Source organism: Podarcis pityusensis (assembly GCF_964106645.2).
Source record: "Podarcis pityusensis genome assembly, chromosome: 11".
Lineage (NCBI taxonomy): Eukaryota > Metazoa > Chordata > Lepidosauria > Squamata > Lacertidae > Podarcis > Podarcis pityusensis.
This window is the reverse complement of record NC_138036.1, coordinates 49,697,403-49,722,042: the sequence shown is the minus strand read 5'-3', so window position 1 is coordinate 49,722,042 and position 24,640 is coordinate 49,697,403. Positions and strand designations below refer to the sequence as shown.

Sequence of the window (24,640 nt, the reverse complement as noted above, 5' to 3'; positions counted from 1 at the left end):
GGTGGAGACTTAACGGCTTCCCAGGTGGTGGTACAGGTGGTACACCTTAGAGATAAGGTAAAGGTAAAGGGACCCCTGACCATTAGGTCCAGTCGTGGCCGACTCTGGGGTTGCGGCGCTCATTTCACTTTATTAGCCGAGGGAGCCGGCGTACAGCAGTGCACAGCGCACAGAAACACTGTTTACCTTCCCACTGGAGCAGTACCTATTTATCTACTTGCACTTTGACGTGCTTTCAAACTGCTAGGTTGGCAGGAGCAGGGACCGAGCAATGTGCGCTCACCCCGGCATGGGGACTCGAACCACCAACCTTCTGATCAGCAAGCCCTAGGCTCTGTGGTTTAACCCGCAGCGCCACCCTTGTTCCCTACCTTAGAGATACTTTGCAGATAATTTGTAGGCACCGAGATTCCTGCTTTGTTTGCTCTCTCCCTCCTCCCTCCTAACCTGTAAGAGATGAGGATAAGCCCTCACACAAACCAGTAAACTCAGCTTTACCAGTATCTTTGCACCTAGAGCTCAGCTAATTTTGCAGAGCCTGCTAACAATCCAGGAGGGACCACCCCCATGGCTAGACAATCAAAGTTCCCAGGAAAGTAGAAGTAAGTTTAGTTGAACTCAGAGGGGTTTATGCATGCACAGATTCCACTTAGACCTGTGAGTGGGGAAGCAGATGCAACTTGACCAGTAAATCACTTAAACAACTCTTTTTATTTTTTAATTTCTTTTTATTGAGTTTCACTTAAATAACCAAAAGAAAAAAACAAATCAACAATTTCAAAAGAAATATCCATACATAGCACATAAATAACATCAGTTTCCATTACAGTTCTTTGTCTTCTTCCTTGAATCTTTATATCTTTAGATATTTAAATCTTTCCCCTACGCACCCATTGACCTCCTTCCCTCCAGATTTCGGGCTTCTTAATAAAAATTCTTTCTTTTTTCTGCAGCTATTAATTGTTAATGGTTTGCGCATCGTAAGATTTATATCAAACCTGCTATAGTTTTTAAGTTTCTATAATTTCCTTCAATGTATACCATAAATTTATTCCAGTCACTAATAAACTTTGTATTTTTTTGGTTTCTAATTTTTTGTGTCATTTTTGCTAATTCAACATACTCGAATAATTTTTTTTGCCAATCTCTGATCGTTGGGGTGTTTGAACTTTTCCAATTTTGTGCAATTAATATTCTAGCTGCGACTGGCATACTGGAATAGTGTCTTATCTTCTTTTTTAATTTCATCCCCAATTATTCCTAGTAAAAGGGCCTCTGGTCTTTTAGGGAAAGTGTATCTAAATATTTTTTTAAACTCATTATAAATAAGTTCCCAGAACTTCTTCATTTCTTCGCAGGTCCACCACATATGGTAGAAATTGCCTTCTTTGATTTTACACCTCCAGCAAGCCTTATTTCCTGTTTTGTACATTTTCCCTAGTTTTGCTGGTGTGATGTACCACCTATACATCATTTTTTCCAAATTTTCTCTGAGTGTGACACATGCCGTGAATTTCATTCCACTAGTCCATAATTTCAACCACTTATCATATTCTATATTGTGTCCCAAGTCCATTGCCCATTTTGTCATGACCTCCTTTATTTCTTCATCTTTAGTGTCCCATTCTAGTAATATGTTATACATTTTAGATAATAACTTGGATTTACCTTCAATTATTTCTATCTGAAATTTAGATTTTTTCTCATTTATCCCTACTTTTTTGTCTTCCTTCCATACTGCATTTATTTGATGGAATTGCAGCCAGCCTGTGAATTTGTTTTTCAACTCCTCATATGTTCTTAATTTCCATCCGCTTTCTGATCTTATCAGTAGGTCTTCATAGGTCAGTCTTTCTCCTTCCATATTTGCTTTTTTGGTTGTTAAAATGTCAATTGGTGATAGCCACCAGGGTGTTTTCCATTCCAAAAGTTTTTTATTTTTCTCCCAAACTTCATATAGTGGCCCTCTGATAATAAACAACTCTTAAATTAGTTGAAAACATATTAAATATGTTATATGGAAGTTTAATATTTTTATTAAATCTACTACTTCCTTACATTTTAAGGCCCTCCACCCCTGTGGGGAGGCAAGGCAAGGCCCTCTGCTGCTGCGGGGAAGTGAAGCACTCCCTCCGCCACTGTAGGGAGGTTTGGCAGGACCCTCTGCTGCTGCAGATATATATCGAGATATTGTGATGTTTAGCTGGTGATACCGTATTTTTCTCCCTATAGGACGCACTTTTCCCCCTCCAAAAATGAAGGGGAAATGTGTGTGCGTCCTATGGGGCGAATGCAGGCTTTTGCTGAAGCCTGGAGAGTGAGAGGGGTCGGTGCGCACCGACCCCTCTCGCTCTCCAGGCTTCAGGAGAGCCCCACCGCCAGCCCCACAAGCTCGGGGGACAGCGGGGAGGCAGAACGCCACCATCCCGCTGTCCCCCGACCGGGTTTGGAGGCTGGCGGTGGGGAGAAGCGTGCTTCTCTCTGCCGCCAGCCCCGCAAGCTCGGGGGACAGCGGGGAGGCGCAGCGTGCCATCCCGCTGTCTCCCGACCTGGTTTGGAGGCTGGCGGCGGGCTTCCCCCTCCCCCAGCCCTGCAAGCTGCCAGAGCGATGCCGAAGCTGCGCGCAGCTTTGGCATCGCTCTGGGACCCATTCTGGGGGCTGGGGGAGGGGGAAGCTTGGGCTTCCCCCACCCCAGCCCCGCGCCTGGGGGGGGGGGGAGAAATAATTCCCCCCCTTTATTCCCCCCCAAATCTAGGTGCGTCCTATGGGCCGGTGCGTCCTATAGGGCGAAAAATACGGTAAATCGTGATGTTGAAAACCAGATATTGCCCAGCCCTAGTTGGCTTTCAAAACGACTGGCATATAGAGCCTCTACTTGTCCAACGAGATACTTGATCCAATTTCCAATAGTTCAGTGGAGCTACTCTAAGTAAGTGGTTTCAGGAATAATAATAATAATAATAATTAATTTATTAATTTATTATTTATACCCCGCCTATCTGGCTGGGTTTCCCCCAGCCAGTCTGGGCAGGTGCCAACCGAATATTAAAAACACAATACAGCATTAAACATTAAAAACTTCCCTAAACAGGGCTGCCTTCAGATGTCTTTCCAAAGTAAGATAGTCGCTCATTACCTTGACATCTGATGGGAGGGCGTTCCACAGGGCAGGTGCCACTACTGAGAAGGCCCTCTACCTGCTCTATTGACTAACTGTGGATTACTATACAATGAGCAATGGATCTTTGAGACAAGGGGGGAGACGTGCTTTAAATGTATGGTGTATATGGAACCAATATCATCACAGGAAAGTGGAGCTGGCTAAACATGTGTTAAAATCCAGTAAAGCAATCAGTGTCTTTGGGGTTTCACTATTGGCTTATATTAAAAATTGAATATTGATTACAGCTACAGTTGCTGATTACTTTATGGATGTGGCACTTACTACGCATTATTCGGATATTGAAGAAAAATAAGGGGGGGAATGGAAGAAAAATAAGGGGGGTAAACTCCTTTTGTAGCACTTGTGAAAAGCATATATGTATATGTGTGCCTGTTATTGCTTTAGTTAGCTGTATAATCATTACCATTTTTATTCCCTTTGTGGTGCTGCTGTTCCAAAAAACGTTCTCGTGCAGTTGCTTTCCAGGATTTGTGTCCGTTTGGTCATGGGACTATACCTGGGATTGATGATACACGAGAAGGTATTGGCTTTACTTTGATATCACTTTAAAACTATTTAGTTCTTTAATGAATTATACTCCAGGATTCTCTGGCTTTTAGAAAGCAAGTTGTGTTGATTTTTCAGATACGAATAATATTCCTGATTAGGGGGAGACAACATAAATCTTACTCCAGAAAACGTTCTTACTTTCTCTTATTGGTGAATGGTCACATGGCAGCCTAGGATAGTAGATGCATCCCACAGGATTTATATTCTGTGTACTAGCCATTATGGTAATTTCTATCCAGTTCTTCTGTTTAGAGCAGTGATGGCCAAATTTGGCCCTCCAGCTGTTTTAGGACTACAATTCCCATCATCCCATCTTCTGTTTAGAGCAGTGATGGCCAAACTTGGCCCTCCAGCTGTTTTGGGACTACAATTCCCATCATCCCTTACCGCTGGTCCTTGATAGCTAGGGATGATGGGAGTTGTGGTCCCAAAACAGCTGGAGGGCCAAGTTGGTTTAGAGCAACCAAAGTGGCTTATGACAAATTAAAATACTGTACTATCAAATAGAAATTTGAAACAATGCAGAACACTACAATACAGGCAACTCCAGGGGTTATGTTCCAAGGCACCACGGGTTTAAATGAAATTGCATATATTTGAAACACCATTGAAAAAGCCTGCAAACATGCCATTCCACCCCTGCCTCGTTCCACCCCTTTTTGTGACTTCCGGGTTTGACACAATGCACATGTGGGCATTTGTGCATTTATCGGACCCACCTAAAACGTTCGCTGCCTGTACTAAAAACAACAGCACTAAAACACCAAATGGGCAGCAGCTCAATTTTTTGTATATCAAGTTTCTTCTTCTTTTTTTTTAAAAAAAGACCAAATCATTTGTCTAAAGCAACAAATCACAAAATATAAACCATTGGAAGTTTAAAACATTTTCAGCAACTGTCTACAGACAGGGAGAGAGGGTGTCTGGCAGATCTCCACTGGGAAAGTTTTCCATAACTTTGCTGCTATCACTGTGAACGAGTTGTTAATCAGAGAAGCAAAGCAAATGTCCTTAATAATAATTCAATTATTTTGTCCATGATTTGGCATAAGAAATAGTTATTTCCTTTTTATTCATTTATTCCTCTTTGGGAGGGTAAAGGGAATTCTATTACTGTCCAATAAAATGTGTATCTGTTATACTAAAGGAATCCTGAGATGGAAAACAGAACAGTACAAATGATTTGATGTTACTTTCTTGTTTCTAGATGTCAACGAATGCCTTGAGAGCCCAGGCATTTGTTCCAACGGTCACTGCATAAACACAGATGGATCCTTCCGTTGTGAATGCCCTTTGGGATACAAGCTAGATTACACCGGAGTGCGTTGTGTAGGTGTGTGCTGATTCAAAGCCATATGTAAAATCTGTTAATTTCATGCATTGTAATCTTTAAAACTTCATGAACTTGACCTGCATCCTAGTTTTCAAAAATTTGTTTTGCTTGTTACACCCTAGATACCGATGAATGTTCAATTGGCAATCCATGTGGAAATGGCACGTGTTCCAATGTTATTGGTAGCTTTGAATGTAATTGCCTTGACGGGTTTGAACCTGGGCCAATGATGAACTGCGAAGGTAAATTATAATTTGTTTTATCTTCTGGCTACATTTGGGCAACTAACCTGCTTTGAATCTTTTTCCGATTCCCTTTACCGCCAAAGGGAAGTAAAATAAGAAAGAGTGGCTTGTTTGTTTTTTATTTTTGGAAGAAGATTTCTAAGGACTGGATAACACTGACGTTGTTTCTATTTTGTCCAGACATAAATGAATGCGTACAAAACCCGTTGTTGTGTGCTTTTCGCTGCATAAACACATATGGTTTCTATGAATGCACCTGTCCAGTGGGCTATGAATTAAGAGAGGACCAAAAAATGTGTAAAGGTATGGATTTATTTGTTTTAAAATAATCTTTCATAGGAAAATGTTTTTTATTTCAAAATGTATCACCTACATTTCACTTAACACAGACAAGAAGAAAGCACCCTTCAGTGCTTTGGCCACTTTGAATTGCTTCGTACTCCTTTGTGCCTTCATTGCCTTAATTTTGCTTGCCAGTTTTGTTGGGCTTACGTGCGCCTCTAGTGGACAAAAGCAGGAATAGGTTTTTCAGGAAATTGGCTTGCCCCTCCTCAGTTTTTTGCTCCTGCCTCCACAAAGCAGTCATGTTCCCTTTGGTCCCTCTCACTTCTTCATCCTGGTTTAGTGTTTCTCACTTCAATCTTTAACCTCTTAATCCTCATCTTCTCTATCCTGTATACATGCATGTGTGTATTGTCAAATTTTTCTCCTCCTTCCCCACTGTGACTGACTTTGGAAGAGGGAGAAATGGTGGCTTGCCCAGGGCTTTTATGTCCAGAGATCTTTTTAATTATTATTATTTCACTGGTTGGATGCAGCAGCAGATCACGACAGGGATTGGTAACAGCCAGGATGTCAGAAGCCTCGACATCCCAACCTAGCAATTCCACACTGGCAAGTGAAATACCTGAGGGGTAGATTTCCTTGTCCAGTGTCGCATCACTGGGGCCACACCCTTCTATGGTCTGTAACACTGATTGCCACCTCTGGTTGCCCAGCTGGACTTTATGTTGTTTGTTTCTTGTAGGAAGTAGGTTAACACTGTTCTGAGTTTCAGTTCTGGCCAGTTCATTCTCAGCGAATATGCAAAACTGAGGAGAGGCTAGCCTATTCCCTGAAAAAAACCTACTCCTTCCTTTGTCCACTAGAGGCACAAGTAAGCCCAACTCAGTGATGCTACACTGGACATGCAAATCTACCTTTCAGGTAGGTACAAATGGTACTTCCTACCTCTTTCCTGTTTGGGCAATCATGAACATTTTCACCCTCATCCCTTAGGGATGATTTATCCTCAGCTGGAAACTCTTCAGCTCTTTTTGATTTTTCCTTGGTGATCAGTTTTAAAGGTGCTCTGCTACTTCTTTTATTTTAAGCTCCCAACTATCTGGTTGCATGCTGGTTCAAGTGGAGTCTTTTGTACAGGCATGACTTGTTCCAAAAATTACCCTAAACCATTCCCCAGTGCCTAACTAATTGAATCCCTCTTCCCATCATGACTGGCTCATCCACATTTTGAGACGCCTTGTTTTGTATGTCTAGCTGGCCCTGTGCATGGAATGGACATTTCAGAAAAGTTACCCTTCCCCATCTGTGCAGTTTACTTTGGGGTGCATATGTATAGGAGTCTACTGACAGAATATTGTCCCCGGAACAAATAGTAGATTGATGTTCTAAGCATATACATTCCTTGGTTATTTTTTAAAGATCTTGATGAATGTGCAGAAGGTCTACACGACTGTGAATCAAGAGGTATGATGTGCAAAAATCTGATAGGAACTTTCATGTGCATCTGCCCTCCTGGAATGACCCGCAGACCAGATGGAGAAGGTTGCATGGGTAAGTATTAAAATAGGGTGCTTCAAGAAAAGAACCTGAGCCTATTTAACTCAGTATTCCTGTATTACCCAGTGACTGCTATGAATAAAAGTTAATGTATATTATGACTTTTTCCGATCTATTGTTAGTGCACATAATAGACACAGTTTTGTATGCAGTGCTGCCTAACGTATATTCAAGCAGTGTCCCTGATACTAGGATTTTTTGTATGCTCCTTTCACTCACCTATGGATTTGATGCACACTTCTAATGTGTGCTCATTTTTTGGTTGGAAAGCTTCATCACAAAATTGGGAGAAGTGTGAATTTTGAAAGGCAGTTGCATTTCAGTTTGCATATTGCTTTGGGAAGTACGAATTATGTAGGCTTCCGTTAAATTGTGAACTAAATTGAATTTCTCCCTGTCCCTAATATATGCTGAGCATAAGCTGGGAGTTTATAGCATTAATTCTGACGTTTCTTACTTCCTATCAGTTTTCTAGGAGAACCCTCAGCACCATAGCATTGGATTATTACAGAGAGGAAATCAGGCTCCTACATCTCAGACTTATTTCTAGCAACACTATCAGTCTCCAATTATTATTGTCCTTCTGCAGCCTCAGTTAGCATATTCTTAGAGGAGGAAGGGGAAACCCAACTGAGTGATCTTAAGTTGTTGATTGTATCGGTATCATTTAACTTGCGTTATGATTCTGTACACATTTATTTTTTGTTTCTGTATTGAATGAAGATGAAAATGAATGCCGCACCAAGCCAGGTATCTGTGAAAATGGCCACTGTGTCAACATTATTGGAAGTTACAGGTGTGAATGCAATGATGGTTTCCAGTCAAGTTCATCTGGAACTGAATGCATTGGCAAGTAAACCTACAGTCCATTATTTTCTGTTCAAATGAAGGGAGTGTTTAAGAAATCTTTGCCAGTTTGGATATAAGTGGTAGTTGACTGAAACAAAATCTTTTGTATCTGTCTTATCTACAAGGAAGGGAAATTAAAAGATTGTCCACCTCTGTTTGCTAAAAAATAAAAAATACCAGATGGTTTGAGAGAAAACTAATTAAATTAGCTGGAGATACTATATCAAGTAGTGATTTAACACCTTTCATGCATGCAATGTTCCATTTTCAGGGTTGCCCTACTATCAAGCTATCCTGTCATATGTCAAGAGAGAGGTGTACTTTTGCAAGAGCTATACTGTATATATTGCTCAGTTGTTCAGGATACAGACTGGATATTCCCCATCAAATTGCTAAGAGTTAGTGCTCAGGACACAGATTAATATAGCATGCCCATAGTTTTCTGAGAGAATGATCTTTGATGGTGATAAAGCTATTAAATTTCATAATTAACATTTAGATTCCAACATACATTCCTACCTTACACATTTTGCTTACAAATTTGGTAAATAAATGCCATTGTAATCTTACTGTGTATTAAAAAAATTTCATGAATAAAATGCATAAAAACAAGGAAGGTAAATATCAGTGTATTGTTACTACTAAAAGTATATTTGAATTTTGGCTTATAGAACTTATGGACATGTATGTAGTATTAAAATGAAATAGTATTTTGTGAGTGGTATTTAAAATTAGGTATTGAAAAACCACATCAGGGTACAAAAAATGGATCAGTTTATAATTCTAATAAAATAGATTTGTTGGTTTTCAGGTAGTATTCTGTGATGAAGTATGATAATTTGGAAAAGGACTTGCTGGCTAATTGCATAAAATGGTTCTATAGAATATGATACCCTTTTCTTCCCAGGCATTTAACCTGGAAAAATTACAATTATGGCATATTTGTTGTTGTTGTTGTTAGTATACTACCATCACAACAGAAGTCCTCATGTCAACTCTAGAAATATATGTAAATGTTGTATTAATGCAAATAAAAGCCGATTGTGCTCAGCATTAAGCCACTATTAGAACCATTGCTAAAGAGCACCTAATAAATGGTTTAAACTAGGATGTGCACCTTGTTCTAATCCATATGTTGCTACTTCACATTCACTTCACAGATAAACGTGAAGGTTTCTGCTTTGCTGAAGTCTTGCAGACAATGTGCCAGATGGCTTCTAGCAGCCGAAACCTTGTCACAAAATCAGAGTGCTGTTGTGATGGAGGCAGAGGCTGGGGCAATCAGTGCGAGGTTTGCCCACTCCCAGGAACAACCCAGTACAAGAAACTTTGCCCACATGGTCCTGGGTACACCACCGATGGACAAGGTACTGTTTGATAGATAAGTGGGATAAATGGGTCTTATTTGATTTTTCCTAATTTGCTGAACAGTATTTTATTCTGAAACAGGAGTAGATGGCTAACTGTAAAGTTAAAATAACAGACAGAAAGCTTTCTGCAAACCAAAAATTCAATGATTTTGTGGCGTATGTTGACAGTGTTGTAAATTAAACACAACTGCGCAGCAGTTTCTCTTAGCGGAACACTCTGAATGGATATCTAGCTTCTTTTGCCCAAGGGACGCAAATGGCAATCCCACTTTCAGACAATATGGCAAAGCAGACTGTGGCTCCTTTCCTAGCAGAGCAGGAGCAGTAGGAACGAGGGAGGAGTGGAGTGCCTGCGATATCTGCAATGTGCCCTGCTGGCATGCTACTCAGTTTATTTTAACTATAAACCATGTGACTTGCAAAATGGGCCACCTACCATGTACTATTGTAGTTTTCAAATTTTATTTATTCCAGCCAATTTATGCTCACTGATGCTGGGCAGATATGAATTCTGTTAAGTTAAATTGGTAAGTAGCTAGGCAAATGGTTTGGTATTTGTGTGACAAGCCTACAAATTCTACTTAACACAATGAAAGTAAATACTCAGAATTTGACAATAAGGTATTGTTGAAAGATAAATAATTTGTTTGAAAAATTGTGTAATACATTCTTAAGCAAATAAAGGTGCAGTTTTATGGTTTCTGAGGTGACATTCCAAGCATAATAGGATTTATCCTTCTAAGGGAGACAATGGGGAAGGGGAGGAAATGGGAGGTAAAATGGGCTGTTTCTTGGCATGAAATACTGTTTGTCCAGCCTCCTTTCCCCCTGCCAGTAGTGTGCAGAATGAGGCAATTAGACCATGCTCCACATCAGGATTGCATCCTTAGTCTCTTATGCTACAGTAAGAAATGTTATTTTTGAAATATTTCCTGTTATTCCACAGATATCGATGAGTGTAAAGTCATGCCAAGTCTATGTAGGCATGGTCAATGTATCAACACCATGGGCTCTTTCAGATGCTTTTGTAAAGTTGGCTACACCACTGATATTAGTGGTACTTCTTGTGTGGGTAAGTTTTACCACCAACTTCAAATTCATTCTTTTTGGTTGACTTTAAAACAGCCTTATAGCCTTCCTTGTTGCTCCATTACATAAGTGAATGAACACTTTGCAGTACAAAATGGGGAAAATTCTGGCCACACAGCCCTAAGTGGCAATTTCCCCCTTTAAGCTATGGGACAGTAACAACTGGTTTACAAATAAGCTGCGAGTGTGTGACGCAGGGGTTGCTATCGCTGTCTAAGCAGACCAATCCCACTCCATATCAGACCCATATCTGGGAGTTAGGAAAGGAAGCAGAGGTCATATTGGCGCTATCCTGAAATATAGTAATATTATGGATGTTAGGAGAAGGATTCACCCATTTTGTGCATTTATTGACTGAATGTGTATCCCATCTTTACACCAAATAGCGTTCAAGATGGCTCTTAGCACACACCTGTTTTTCTTTTCAATATTTCCCGTGTGAGGGGGGAATAGTCATTTCTTTGTATCTTTAGATATTATTTCCAGCAAGAAACTGAATTACTAATAGTTCATTATCCTACTTAGATCTTGATGAATGCTCCCAGTCTCCCAAACCATGCAACTTTATCTGCAAGAACAGTGAAGGAAGTTACCAGTGTTCTTGCCCGCGTGGCTATATCCTGCAAGAAGATGGAAAAACCTGTAGAGGTTAGTGGCTGAGTGCTTTGATGGGTTGCTTTTATTTGTTAATTCCTTCTTGTGTAATACTTGAATTTTTGGCAGCGAATTGGGTGTGGGGTCCCAGTCTGGACTGGGAGTACATTCCCCACTGCTGCTTTTCCTTTTGAATAAAAGTGGCCTGCTAGAGCAAGGCTTTTGCTTGTTTTTTGTATTAAAAAGGTGTAGTTTGGCCCAGTATGTTCAATTGTATATTGCAAGAGCCTTTACATGCTTCTGCTGCAGGCAGAGAAGGCTTGGGCAGTGTTCCCTAGAAGGCACAGATGCACAAAACTGTCCAGGTGTATCTGAGACTGACTAAAACAGAGGTAGGGTCTTGACAAGTTGGGTAAAGGCAGCCAGCTCTGCTTTGCTTCTTAATTATAGAATTATACTTCAACCGTTCAAGCCAAGCATGGGGTAAGCATGTAAAAGAGCCTTGTAACTAAGAGGAAATCATAATTTTCCTGACTGCGATATAGATAATTTGTTAGTAAATAACTATTCTGCTTTCATTTTGAACATAATACATTTTACCTCTTTTTCACTTTTAGATCTTGATGAATGTCAAACTAAGCAGCACAACTGCCAGTTCCTTTGTGTCAATACCTTGGGAGGGTTCACATGTAAATGTCCACCGGGTTTCACACAACATCATACGGCTTGTATTGGTACGTTCAATTGAAACAATGAATTTTCGTTCATAAAAACAAATAAGTCACATTAATTGCCTGATTTTTTTATCTGATCTGTGTAGAATTATTTTTTAAAACAACAACAACAACAACACAACTGTATAAAGATATTTGTCATCACTGCACTACTTAGAAGTTCAAGGGGGGGATGTAGATAAAGAAAAATGTTAGAAGAAATGAAAAAAGCATTCACTGATGATTTTTATGCAGTTGCTGAATATTACATTGTAAATGTAACCAACACAGAGACAAAGGAGTAAAGCATTATTAAAAGCTGACTTGAAGTTACAGTTGCTTAAAACTACATTCAAAAGTATTTTTTATTGGCATACCAAATGTCCATAATCTTCTTTGACCTTTAGCACACACCTTGCAGATTTAAATCAAAGTTAATGATGTGGAATGAAATATTTTCAAAAGAGAACCCCATATTTAGTTTGCATCTGGCAGTAGCACTGTGGGTGCAAATAATTCCCACAATCTATCATATTCTGAACCCCTAGTCAACATCATGTGCTATGTTGATAGCTATAGAAATGTGCAAGTTTCAAGCATGTATATATCCGTTGCCATATACTTCTATATTTGTATTAGATCTCTTTTTTCAATCTGATTCATAAAAATGAATAACTTTTTAGATAACAATGAATGTGGATCACAGCCTTCACTTTGTGGATCAAAAGGAATCTGTCAGAATACTCCTGGAAGTTTCACCTGCGAATGCCAGAGAGGTTTCTCTCTAGACTCAACTGGATTAAACTGTGATGGTAAAATCCGAACATCAAAAGTTATTTGTAGATGATATATTTGCAGAAGGTGTAAGATCATAGCCCTATTTACATAATATTACATACTGAGCTTATACTATAAATTCATAAGAGCATAGACAGGTTTATTATGGGACTTCATTGCAACACAACATTCAAAATCTGAATGCCTTAGCTTAGGCAGCTAGTTGAGTCTAATGAGACAGCAGCATAAGTATTCCATTAGGTATACCTTTTACTCTATTAGTTCTAAGTAGCTGGGTGAATATTTCTAAGCAAACATTTCTAAGCAATATTTTGAAGCAAGTGTTTTAAAGCAATCACTGTGATATCTATTTATATGTTTGCCACTGCCGTGTTTTCAGTAATGTTTAAGTTTCACTATTATGTATGCACCAGATCTCAAATTCTGGGTTGGATCCAAAGAACCTGAATTAAATGCCTTTCAGTTATTGGTTCTTTCCAGTTAACTTCTGTACAAGCACCAGCGGAAGGCTTTGTATAATCAAGTATCTGGGATTGCATTGCAGTGTGTATACCACAAAAAGTTCCACATTGGAAAGCAAGATTTGATTTGTTAATCAAGGCTTGAGGATTTAAAGTGGTTTTCCAGTGGGGAACTGTTCCCATTCCAGCCATTAGTGCTTGCTATGCACACATGTGTGAGATTTAAATCATACCTAGTTAAAAATTGGGAAGTGGGGGCAGCAGATAGGAAACAGACTTGCATAAACAGAAGAACATATCTGGATTTCAGTGCACTTTTCTCACACAAAGCTCTTCCACTAAGTTGCAAACAGCCCTTCTCGAAGCAGAAGAGGTTTCTTGTTCGTGGAAGGGCACTTTCAGATCCAAGCTTCTAAATGCAATTTAGAATTTGAAGGGCCTTTTGCAGCTAAGTGGAACACAGGAGATATTATTTTACCCTGTGCTACTTAGAACGCAGCTGGATTACTGTGCCCTGTTCTGGTCCCAACATTTTAAGAAAGGTAAGAACTAGAGATGTTTCAAAGGACAAGGAAGGTGGTAAATACTTTAAACACTTAGGGAAATTATGAAGGCAGTGAGCATATCTAATGTAAGAAAAGAAGAATGAAATGTTCAAATATCCATTAAAATGTCATAAACTGTTTACCAAGGCAACTTAATGAGGAGCAATCGGTTTTAGTTGTATCAGTAAACACCTCCTAGCTGCAAGAATAAGTCAATAAGACATTAGAACTTTAGCAGTTATGTGACTGTATAATAAATGATTGATTGATTGAGATATTGGAACAGGTATCCTTTAAAATCCGGGGGGGTTGTATTTCTTGGAGAAGATATAGAATTTTCCCAGGGAGGGTGTAAAGGGTTGTTCAAAAGGGTTACTACCAACTCCAATTTCCTGTGAAGAAATTTTGTTAAGGCACAATACTATTGCATAGTTGCTTAAAAATAAGTCCCACTGAGTTGATAGAACTTGTAAGGTAAGTGTGTATAGAATTGTAACTCTCCCTTTTCTTCTTATATCTACCGCATTATTACTTTACAGATGTGGACGAGTGTGAAGGAAACCACAGGTGTCAACATGGCTGCCAAAACATTCTTGGTGGCTACAGATGTGGCTGCCCACAAGGATATGTTCAGCATTATCAGTGGAATCAATGTGTGGGTAAGAAAACAAAACTTCACAAGCAGATCATTCCAAAATTTCAAATTCAACATTTAAGTTTTCAAAACTCTGACAAAGAAACTAAACAGCAGGTCAGCAGAGATCAGTAGGTGGCACTAATGAGGCATAGATTATAAGACTGCAGCGCCATGCCTAGCCGGCTAATGGAAACTGCTCTGTGTTGCCAAAGGACACATTTAGCTACAGTCTGCATTCAGGGGGCTATGCATTTGTAGGTGCTGAGGGAGAGCAAAACAATAATTCTGGTGGGAAGAGTCAAAGAAAGCAAGTATGTTTTATCTTGTAGTTATTTAAAATGGCAAAATAAAAAAAATCCTTCCAGTAGCACCTTTAAGACCAACTAAGTTAGTTCTTGGTATGAGCTTTCGTGTGCTTGCACACGAAAGCTCATACCAAGAACTAACTTAGTTGGTCTTAAAGGTGCTACTGGAAGGATTTTTTTTATTTTGACTATGGCAGACCAACACGGCTACCTATCTGTAACTTAAAATGGCAAGAGCACTTTCCTGTTCCAATCTTTAAAATCTGAAATTCAGAACCTGTTTATATTACTGTTTTACTACTATTGTCCTGTTAATTCTGTATACCTTTAAAAAAAATATGTTGTCATTTGTCCAACAGATGAAAATGAATGCTCAAATCCTAGTATTTGTGGTTCAGCTTCATGCTACAACACTCTTGGAAGCTACAAATGTGCCTGCCCCTCTGGATTTTCCTTTGATCAGTTCTCAGCTGCATGCCATGATGTAAATGAATGTTCATCCACTAAGAACCCTTGCAATTACGGTTGCTCCAACACAGAAGGCGGTTATCTTTGTGGTTGCCCACCTGGATATTACAGAGTTGGGCAAGGGTGAGTATTTGCTGGTGATTCCCATAAGCCAGCATGTATGTTTTATTATAATGCTAATCTTCTAGAAGGCCCAGGGCCTTCTAGAAGGCCCAAATTGTTAGCAAACGTGTTCTAGTTATCTAGTATTTTATCAACACACTATTTCTGATTGATTATATGAGAACAAGAAGCATAACTTTCACACTTTCCTTTCTGAAGTGGCTGGGAGATTAGGACAGCCTTTAGACAGTCAGCAATATGAGACACTACAAGGCAACTGAGGTCTTCTGCTCCTTTACAAAGACACAGGCCTAGGCGTCCAGCTACATCACTCCCAACAAGTCTTAAAATCCAGATATTTCTTGCCAGTTGGGGCAAAGCTACAACACTAGCTTCCCAGCAGGTTGTTTAGTGATTCTCACTGGGATGAAGAAGGCAACGCAGCAGAGAGGCCAGTGGAGTGCAAATGCACTGGTAGGAATGTTGGATTGGTTCCACAACCCCTACCTGTTCTGGTAAGCAGCAATGGTCCACCTGCTGGGAAGCTAGCAAACTGGTCCATCCCACCAGCAAGCAGCTTTTGCTTAAATCTTAATACTGATTCCTGCCAGGGACCTTCTAGCAATTCTGCCAGCCAGTTATAAATTCAGCTGGCTCCATTCTGCTTTTCTTATCAAATTTGTCTTAGCACCCACCAAGGCCTGTCCACCATCAAGCCCCATATTAGACAATATTAAAAGTGTGGCTACTCTCTTCACTTTATACAACAGAACAGTTTTGTAGTGCTTTTGATATCCTGGATAGAGTCTGTTTTCTTCCTCAGTGAACTAACGTGGACTAGCCAAGGATTAAATACATTGTGCCCAAACCTAGAGATAATATTTTCTCTTCTGCCACTGCCAGATGATTGCTGCAGAAATAGCCAGGTATAATACTGCAAAGATGCCCTGTGTCTCACCTCAGAGTATCATTTTCACCTTTCTTCAAAGACTGCTTGTTTATGTTCAAAACAGAAACCAAATTTTAAGAATGTTTTCAGTAGTATATGGTTTGCCATGATTCCATACTGAGCAAGTGGAAATGTCACATGATGGTTTAGATTTTCAAGTATTAAAATTGCTATATTCTTCCAACAGGCACTGTGTCTCAGGTATGGGGTTTAATAAAGGCCAGTATCTGCCCTTAGATGGGGATGAAGAGAATGCTTTGTCTCCTGAAGGATGTTACGAGTGTAAGATTAATGGCTACTCCAAAAAAGATAGCAGGAAGAAAAGAAGTCTCAATCAAACTGAGCTGAATGAGGTAAGTAAGAACTGTAGAGTTAAACTAGTTTACACTTTCTGTTCCTAAACTAAGTTGAATAGATTTGGCCAATTGAGGTAGCTAGCTTTTTCCTATCAAACTGGGGGAAGGGTTGGAATTTGTTGGTTATGTTATCCAAGGGCGGCCCCACTTTTCACACCAAGTGAGCCGCAAGAGTACTTTGACACAGAATCCATGAGCTGTACACTGCTTTGGCGTGCACAGGGTGAGCCCCAGTGCTGTCTTCTCATGGGTGGCTAAGAAAGGCACCAGGCTTTGGGAAGGAGGTATGAGAATCTGACCAGGACCTAGAGCCATCCTGCTTCCTTCCCAAAGCTGGGCCAGCACTAAGTAGGCCTAGGGAAGGATATGGGAGCAATCTAAGACCCTCCTTCCCAAATCCCAGCACCACATTTAACCTGGTTTTGGGAAGGCAGCACAAGGGCTGGGCAGCGGGTGTCAAATGTTTCTGAGGGCAGCATGCAACCCTTGGGCTCCATACTGGACCACCCTCCCCTGTTCCATCAACTGCTGTGATAAAGAATGTTCATGAACATTTCTTAGGCTCTACCACGTTGTATAGCTTTACTCAAACTAATCTCTATACATTGGTACCTCGGGTTACATATGCTTCAGGTTACAGACTCCGCTAACCCAGAAATAGTACCTCAGGTTAAGAACTTTGCTTCAGGAAATTGTGCTTCGGCGGAGCAGGAGGTCCCATTAGCTAAAGTGGTGCTTCAGGTTAAAAACGGACCTCCAGAACGAATTAAGTACTTAACCCGAGGTACCACTGTATTGCACAGATGCTCATATTTGTATTTGTCTGTAAAGGTCACCCCTAGCTGTAACTGTGGCAAAAGTCCCAACTGTATAGCCAGCCTCTTGAAATGCAGCTTCCTGGTATAAGCCAGCGCCTGCCTATTTCACATGCAATAACCAGAGAGGTGGTAAAAACATAAGAAGGATCTGGATCTGGCCAATGCCCACCTAGACCAGTGTCCTGTTCTCACAGTAGCCAACCAAACGCCTGTGGGAAACCTGCAAACAGGAGCTGAGCACAAGGGCACTCTCCCCTTCTGTGGTTTCCAGCAACTGGGTCATGGAAAGCCTTGTCCTTCATGAAAAACCCTTTTCTAGCCACTTTCTCCATGCCATGCATAATTTTATAAACTTCTGTCATGGCACCTCTTACTTGCCTTTTCTCTTAACAAAAGTCCCAAATGTTATAACATACCCTCACGAAGGAGCTGCTCCCTTGATTATTTTGGTTGCCCTGTTCTGAACCTTTTCCAATTCCACACCATCCTTTTTTGCGGTACAGCAACCAGAACTGTACACAGAATTCCAAATGCACCAGAGATTTGTGTAATGGCATTACAATATCAGTTTTGTTTTCAATAGGCAGCAAAATCACAAATGAAGTTCAATCTCTCAGTTCAGAGAGGTCCTGTGAGGTCTCTTTGCAAACTCCTCCTGTTTTAACAACCCTGAACAATTTAGTGTGATCAGCAAGCTTGGCCACTTGGTAAATTGGACCAATTAACAGCTGTAAGAACGGTATAAACAAGACAGATCATGGGGTTCGCCTATACTTTCATTTTCACTTCTCGTTTATAGATCAGTTTGGAAAGTTTGGACATTGACCACCCGTTGAAGATGAGAGTCAATGTGTCTGGGCTCAGCAATAAAGAACACATCCTAGATCTCATTCCTGCAATTCAGCCCCTGACAAACCACATCCGCTATCTGATTTCCTTTGGTAATCATAATAACATCTTCCGGATACACCAGAAGGACGGGCTGAGTTACCTTCAGATTGCCAAGAAAAAGGCAATTGCCGGCACTTACGCACTGGAAATTGCTAGCGTTCCTCTCTACAAAAAGAATGAGCTAAAGAAACTGGAAGAAAGCAATGAGGACAACTACCTCCTAGGAGAGCTTGGAGAAGCTCTTAAAATGAGGCTCTGGATTGAACTCTACTAAAACCTCCAGTCCTTCGCTCCACTTCATGAATGATTCACTTCCATTCATGCACTTATACATCTGAACATACTTCGCTTTCTGAAAGCTTTAAAGAGAGACAATGACTTTTTCAAAAGTACCAAAAACTACCAAGGACAGAAACCTCTGAGTCCTTCCATCCTGTCCAAGACTGCAGAATGGCCCTTTGACTTTACCGTGGCCAAAGCTTTTGACTACAATGCCAATCATGGTTACTGTAACTTCCATATAACCTCAGTTTAAAGTATACTGGTGCTCAAGAGGTCAGCATATGGCACAAAATGTGAGCTACTTTTTTCCTATTAGCAGTCTAGCACGTTGGGTATTTTGCTATAGTTCCTAAATTAAAAAATAGAGATTTTATTTATTTTTAATGCAGTAATATATGAGAATTTAGCAAACTACGTTAACACAAAAAAAGGAAAACACACCTGTTTTTCCTTGAGATTTTATGAATTTGAACTATTACAGGTAAGAGGTTCTTCTTTTCAAAAAAGAGAAACCAAGAGATTCTCCCCCCCCCCCCCCAAAAAAGTGTCCTTTCACTATTGTGCCAGTCATTCCACAAAGCATAAAGGCAGTTCTTTAAAATATCATGAAGGCGAATGAGCACTGTATTACATTTCCGGAGGGTCAAAACATCCTTCCCCCTCCAAGTAGGGTATTTAAGCCATGCCTTATCATCAGTGACTGTGATCAGAATTTCAGAAACCATAAGCCTCAATACTAATGCTTATGTTACTGCCCTGAGGACTAGATTCCATTTCAGAAATTACTAATAATGGAAGGTGGCACTCAACCACTGTAGCAAAATACCTGGACTGCTTGTGGTACCAATTGCAGGCCAAACCGTACTGTATTTTCTCCTGATAACCTCAATGTCACACAACACCTCATTCACCACAAACTAAAGGTGCTCTACATACTTGCATTACCGTGGGCAGCTGAAAACAAACCTTATATTCTTAGAAGGGAACACCTGATGCCTCATTCTGTATGGTGCTGGCTTGGATTAATGCTGAAATAAAATATGACTGAGCTGCTTCAGGGCTGCCATATGTGTACACTATTCATGCTGCACAGAAAAAAGAAAGAAAAAATGCATATTTGAAACCAATTAAGAATTTTCATTAATACTGTAGTTATACACAATATGCCTCATTTTATCATAGCCTATTTTATAAGAATTACTTTTGTACAACAAGTTGGCATTTAGTTTACTTTTAGTATTTTTTAAAAAATGTTGTGCCATTATGTTTTAATAAGTGTATGTCACCATGGTGCTAACAAACGACAGCTGGTACCTGTAATATGCAATGTAAAAGGACCTCACATCTGAAACAACCCAAAGCACATGCCAAATCTGGGTTTTTTTCCAGGCATCTACCTGTGCTGACCAAAGATTAGCAACACGTTACACACACTGTTTGCATTCACTTTGTATTTTCTTTATGGAAGTAAGAAAACATTGTAAATTACAATTTTGTTTTGAGAAAAGGGGGTATTGTTTTGTAAGCCTTTGTACTAATACAACACCACCTTTCCTGCAATAAAACCTATTTTCTGGTAACTGCCTTGCTTTGTCCAGGCATTTGGAGAAAAATGCCTACTAACTGAAGGGAAATGATGAAAGTACCCAGATCTTTTTCCTCATCACCCAAAGTATTTCTGACCTACTAAAAAAAAATCAGCAGCTTTTCCCGCAATTCTCACCTTTAGTGGGGCTGTGCAGGAAATGTCCCTAGTGCTATGTTATTTAAAAAGTCAATGTTCAATAGTTTTGAATATTGCATTTGAAGAATTACATTTCTCCCCTGTGTATCTGTATACCACTGCTGCATCACACCACAGGCCCATTGATTCCAACACCCTATTCTCACAGTGATCAGCCAAACACCATTGGGAAGCCCACAAGCCAGCAGGAGGAGGACCACAAAAGACAGGAGGCTGCGCTTGAGAACATTTGAGTCAATGTATTTCTTCATCATCAGTTCTGCTCTTTCCAGAGGAAAAGAGATCCTTCTATTCTTTTACAAAGCCGTTCCTACCTAGGCTTCTTTTCCTACCATGAATTAGACATCTTAGAGTACACCCACTGAAATTAATGGACACAATCAGCCAAGTTCCATCAAATTCAATGAGAATACCCTTCTGTACAACTCACTTGGCTACAGTCCCGTTTGTTAAGTTTAATTCCCTGCTTCAGCCAATTCTCCTGCCCTTTGCTGGTCATTATTAGGTAGTCAATGATTCAGCAAGACCTTCTCTCCTGTGCTGAATAGCTTAGAGCAGGGGTTGGCAAACTATGGTCCCTGGGCTGCATCAGGCCCGCCTGGGTCCTAGATGTGGCCCACCTGGCCATTTCAGAACCTGCCGCGAAGCCAAGACTCCCAGTGATGGCGACGGGAGGAAGAGGCTGAGCGGCAGTGGCTCTGCCAATCAAACGCCGCGCCTGGTTTACCTTAACGGCAATTGATTGGCAGAGCCACTGCTGCTCAGCCTCTTCCTCCCGCCGCCATTGCCACCTTGGTACTCCTGTGGGCCAGAGAGCAGAGCAGACAAGCTCGCTTTGCCTACCCACTTCACGAGATAGATAGATAGATAATACTTTATTCGGCTATAAGCCCACAAGGTAAAACAAATCAATAGATAAAAATCAATAGATAAAATCAATAGCATTTTACAATCTAAAATATCAACTAAAATATTTCAACGCATAATCTCTAAATGTACCGTGTTATGGCCTTGAAGATAAAGATGGTGCATAGAGTTTACTGAATTTTTAATAGTCATGCAGCATTCCCTGAAGTCTTTTATATGACAGAACTGAGATCAGGAATCTAGCAACCTGTAAAGTTCTATAAGAGTCAATGTCCTGGAGTAGATAAGCTAGATGTAATTCAGGTGGTTTAGCAGCAATTTCCAGAATGATTGAACTCAGGATCCTTGATCGGGGAACATTGTATAAGGGGCAATTAAACAAGATATGATAAAGGGATTCTATCGATTTGTTGTCACATGCGCACAAAACAGAGATTTTACCGTTAGAAAATCTATTGCTCAGCACATTTGAGGGGAACACATTAAATCTGGCTCTAACAAATGCGAATCTATGCGACGCAGCCGATAAAGTAGACAGATATCGAGGTATCTGGGACATAGATGTAATGCCCTGATATATCGGGGAACATGTACCTCCACCTGTGGTAAGATTTTGTTGTAAATCTACCTCCTCCAGTCTTTGTTTGATGACCTTTTTAGCTGTAATTAGATCTAAATTAAGTATATCGGAGGGAGAGATTCCATAAGACAACAGTTTGGAATGGATTTTTGTTGCCCATGGGCTGGTGAATTCATCTCTCCAAAGGCACTGAATAAGATGGTAGTTTGGCAATTTATGCCAAAGGGACAGCCAATAATTAAAGGCATGTCTCCACATCAGAATCTCAAGGGAGGGGGTCTTAAGTTCTAAGCGAATGGCAGAGTTGCTTACACAGGAGGGTAGTTTCAAAAGGCGTCTTAGAAAAAGATTTTGCAATGTCACCAGAGGCAAGAGGTTTACAAAGGCGCCCCATAAAGGGACCGCATAGGCCATAGTTGCAACCACTTTTGCACTATAAACTTTTAAGGCGGATGGAACATGCATAGCCCCCTCAGTAAAGAAGAAGCGTAGTATAGCGTAGATAAGGGCTTTCACCTTGTTTTGTAAATAAATACCACTTCACGAGAAAAAACAGTGGTGGTGGTGGCAGTGGCAGCCCCTGGGAAGGTAAGCTCAGTGCCCTCTTTCTCAAGGCAGGGAGGAAGCCTGTTTCGCGCCACCACCGCCAGCCCTTCAGCAAATGAGGCATGCGGCAAACCGAGAAGGCAGCTGGGGGGTGGGGTAGGGTGGGGAAGACTTGCCCCCCCCTTCTTCCAGCTCCCCCTCCCATGCTGCTTCTCTGGAGCCACCATCCCTGCTTTGCCTTGGCTGTTCTCTGCATATTGAACTTGCTGCCCTTTTCTCCGTGGAGCAATTGTGGGTCTTTCTGTGTGTGAGATTTGGGAGTGGCGGGAGGATGAGCAGTGTGGTGGTGGGTGAGCTTGTCTGTTGAGCCTTCCCCACCCTGCTTTAATGCACACTATTTTATTTTATTACGCCTGTCCTTCCCCCGCCCCATTCCCAGTGTGCATAGGAATTCGTTCATTTCCCCCCTCCCCCAATATAGTCTTGCCCCCCACAAGATCTGAGGGACAGTGGACTGGCCCCCGGCTGAAAACTTTTGCTGACCCCTGGCTTAGAGGCACAATTTTAACTAGGCCCCCATTGTGGAAGGGGAGCCTGCCATACTGCAGCTGTCGAAAACAAGCTCAAATCCCATCAGATTATATAACATAATGTGTAGTTTGGCCCTGAGAATTCAGAAGGGTTTACAGATTGAGGGCATATCTCCCAAACAGATGAACGCACCAGCACCTCTGTAAGCACTGACTCCACCTTCATGGCAAACGAATTACAACAGAGAAGCAGTTTTCCTTCCACACAAAAAGTCCACTTATCCAATAAATCTTCACAAAAAAACAGTAAAGAGTCTTGTGGCATTTTAAAGACAAATGAAAACAGCTAATCTCTTGGAAATTGTCACAAAAACAGTTGGTAAAATAAATACCCCTTTCATGTTTTAAGCAAGTTCCGCTTCCTTATTCTGCCATCTCCTTTATGACTTAACTAGGGCTCAGCCTAGAAGTAATAAAATAATTAAAAAAAACACCTAGACCTGTCATAGAATATGGAAACTGTCTGAGCAGTCTCTTTGTTATATCAGACAAATTATGGCAAAGTATGGAAAACAATAAACATAGATAGGCGGTGCTGGGCGGAAATGTAACTTTCTATTATGGACCAACTGGCCACAACCAAAATGATATTTTTCCGAAGTTATTATTTTTATTCCAAACCCTACCAGTGTGGATCCCACCAACCCACATGTCCAATTGGCAAAGAAAAATTAATACATTTGTATTTCAATCAAATAGAACACGCATTTAAAAAATCCCTGCTGTATCAGCACCCAACTGTTGGAGGATGGGGACTTCCAAACTTAAACAGCTATTATAATGCATGTCAACTAAGCAGTATGATAGCCCTAATGTCTGGTAATGAGGGAATCCAATGGAATAAGCTGCAGAATGTGGAAGTAGACAGTATTCTTATTTAAGTAATACCTCTTTTAAAAGATAAACTAAATTTCCTACACAGATTCAAAAACCCATTTACTTACACAACTTTTAAAATTTGGACAATATGGGCAAATCTCTTTGCCCCAGGCACATCACTCATAATGCCAATAGAGTTTTACCCAATCTTTACAAATAAATATAAAACCTATAAAAAACCTACAAATAAATATAAAATCTTTAACATAGAAGGGTGGAAAGAAAAACAATAATACGACCTGAAATATTTTTACAAAAACGGAACGCCGCTTACCATTAATGACATACAAACCCAATTGGGAAATCCTCAAATACTGTGACTATTAGGATACCCACTAAGGGGATTTCTAATAAACTCTTAAGATTAAAACCGAAGCCACAAGACAATTAACGTCATATGGGGAAAAAATAGTAGAAGAAAATATAGCAACGAACGGATTAATATCACCACCCTGTATAAAAACAACTATAGAGGCATATTTCCCTCCCCAGAATAATATGAGAGAATGGTGGGGATCAAATTGGGATTTAGAATCCAGAATGCGGCAGCTAGACTGGTGACTGGGAGTGACCACCGAGACCACATAACACCGGTCCTGAAAGACCTACACTGGCTCCCAGTACATTTCCGAGCACAATTCAAAGTGTTGGTGCTGACCTTTAATGCCCTAAATGGCCTCGTCTCAGTATATCTGAAGGAGCATCTCCACCCCCATTGCTCAGCCCGGACACTAAGGTCCAGCTCCGAGGGCCTTCTGGTGGTTCTCTCATGGCGAGAAGTGAGGTTACAGGGAACCAGGCAGAAGGCCTTCTCGGTAGTGGCACCCGCCCTGTGAAATGCCCTCCCATCAGATGTCAAGGAAATAAACAACTATCTGACTTTTATAAGACATCTGAAGGCAGCCCTGTATCGGGAAGTTTTTCATGTTTGATGTTTTATTGTGTTTTTAATATTCTGTTGGGAGCCGCCTAGAGCGGCTGGGGAAACCCAGTCAAATGGGCGGGGTATAAATATTAATAAAAGTAAGTAGTAGTAGTTGCACTTGAAGACAT

The 24,640-nt window shown here is 40.6% G+C and overlaps 1 protein-coding gene and 1 long non-coding RNA gene across 3 annotated transcripts in view; one reads left to right on the top strand and one right to left on the bottom strand.

Annotated features, from left to right (window-relative positions):
• FBN2 (fibrillin 2) overlaps positions 1 to 18,916 on the top strand; it is a 138,169-nt gene extending 119,253 nt beyond the window's left edge. Inside the window, exons 51-65 of the mRNA XM_080973330.1 lie at positions 3,640 to 3,705; positions 4,942 to 5,067; positions 5,190 to 5,309; positions 5,493 to 5,615; positions 7,017 to 7,148; positions 7,878 to 8,003; positions 9,164 to 9,370; positions 10,320 to 10,445; positions 10,988 to 11,110; positions 11,674 to 11,790; positions 12,453 to 12,581; positions 14,113 to 14,232; positions 14,875 to 15,106; positions 16,222 to 16,387; positions 18,008 to 18,916. Coding sequence (XP_080829456.1) covers positions 3,640 to 3,705; positions 4,942 to 5,067; positions 5,190 to 5,309; positions 5,493 to 5,615; positions 7,017 to 7,148; positions 7,878 to 8,003; positions 9,164 to 9,370; positions 10,320 to 10,445; positions 10,988 to 11,110; positions 11,674 to 11,790; positions 12,453 to 12,581; positions 14,113 to 14,232; positions 14,875 to 15,106; positions 16,222 to 16,387; positions 18,008 to 18,373 — 2,279 coding nt within the window. The 3' untranslated portion in view covers positions 18,374 to 18,916. The remainder of the gene's footprint in view (positions 1 to 3,639; positions 3,706 to 4,941; positions 5,068 to 5,189; positions 5,310 to 5,492; positions 5,616 to 7,016; positions 7,149 to 7,877; positions 8,004 to 9,163; positions 9,371 to 10,319; positions 10,446 to 10,987; positions 11,111 to 11,673; positions 11,791 to 12,452; positions 12,582 to 14,112; positions 14,233 to 14,874; positions 15,107 to 16,221; positions 16,388 to 18,007) is intronic.
• Positions 1 to 19,468, bottom strand: part of LOC308458511 — a 45,296-nt gene extending 25,828 nt beyond the window's left edge. For both annotated transcript variants that reach the window (XR_013977501.1, XR_013977502.1), the window contains exon 1: positions 19,348 to 19,468. This is a non-coding gene — a long non-coding RNA (uncharacterized lncRNA). The remainder of the gene's footprint in view (positions 1 to 19,347) is intronic.
• Positions 19,469 to 24,640: the final 5,172 nt, after the last annotated feature.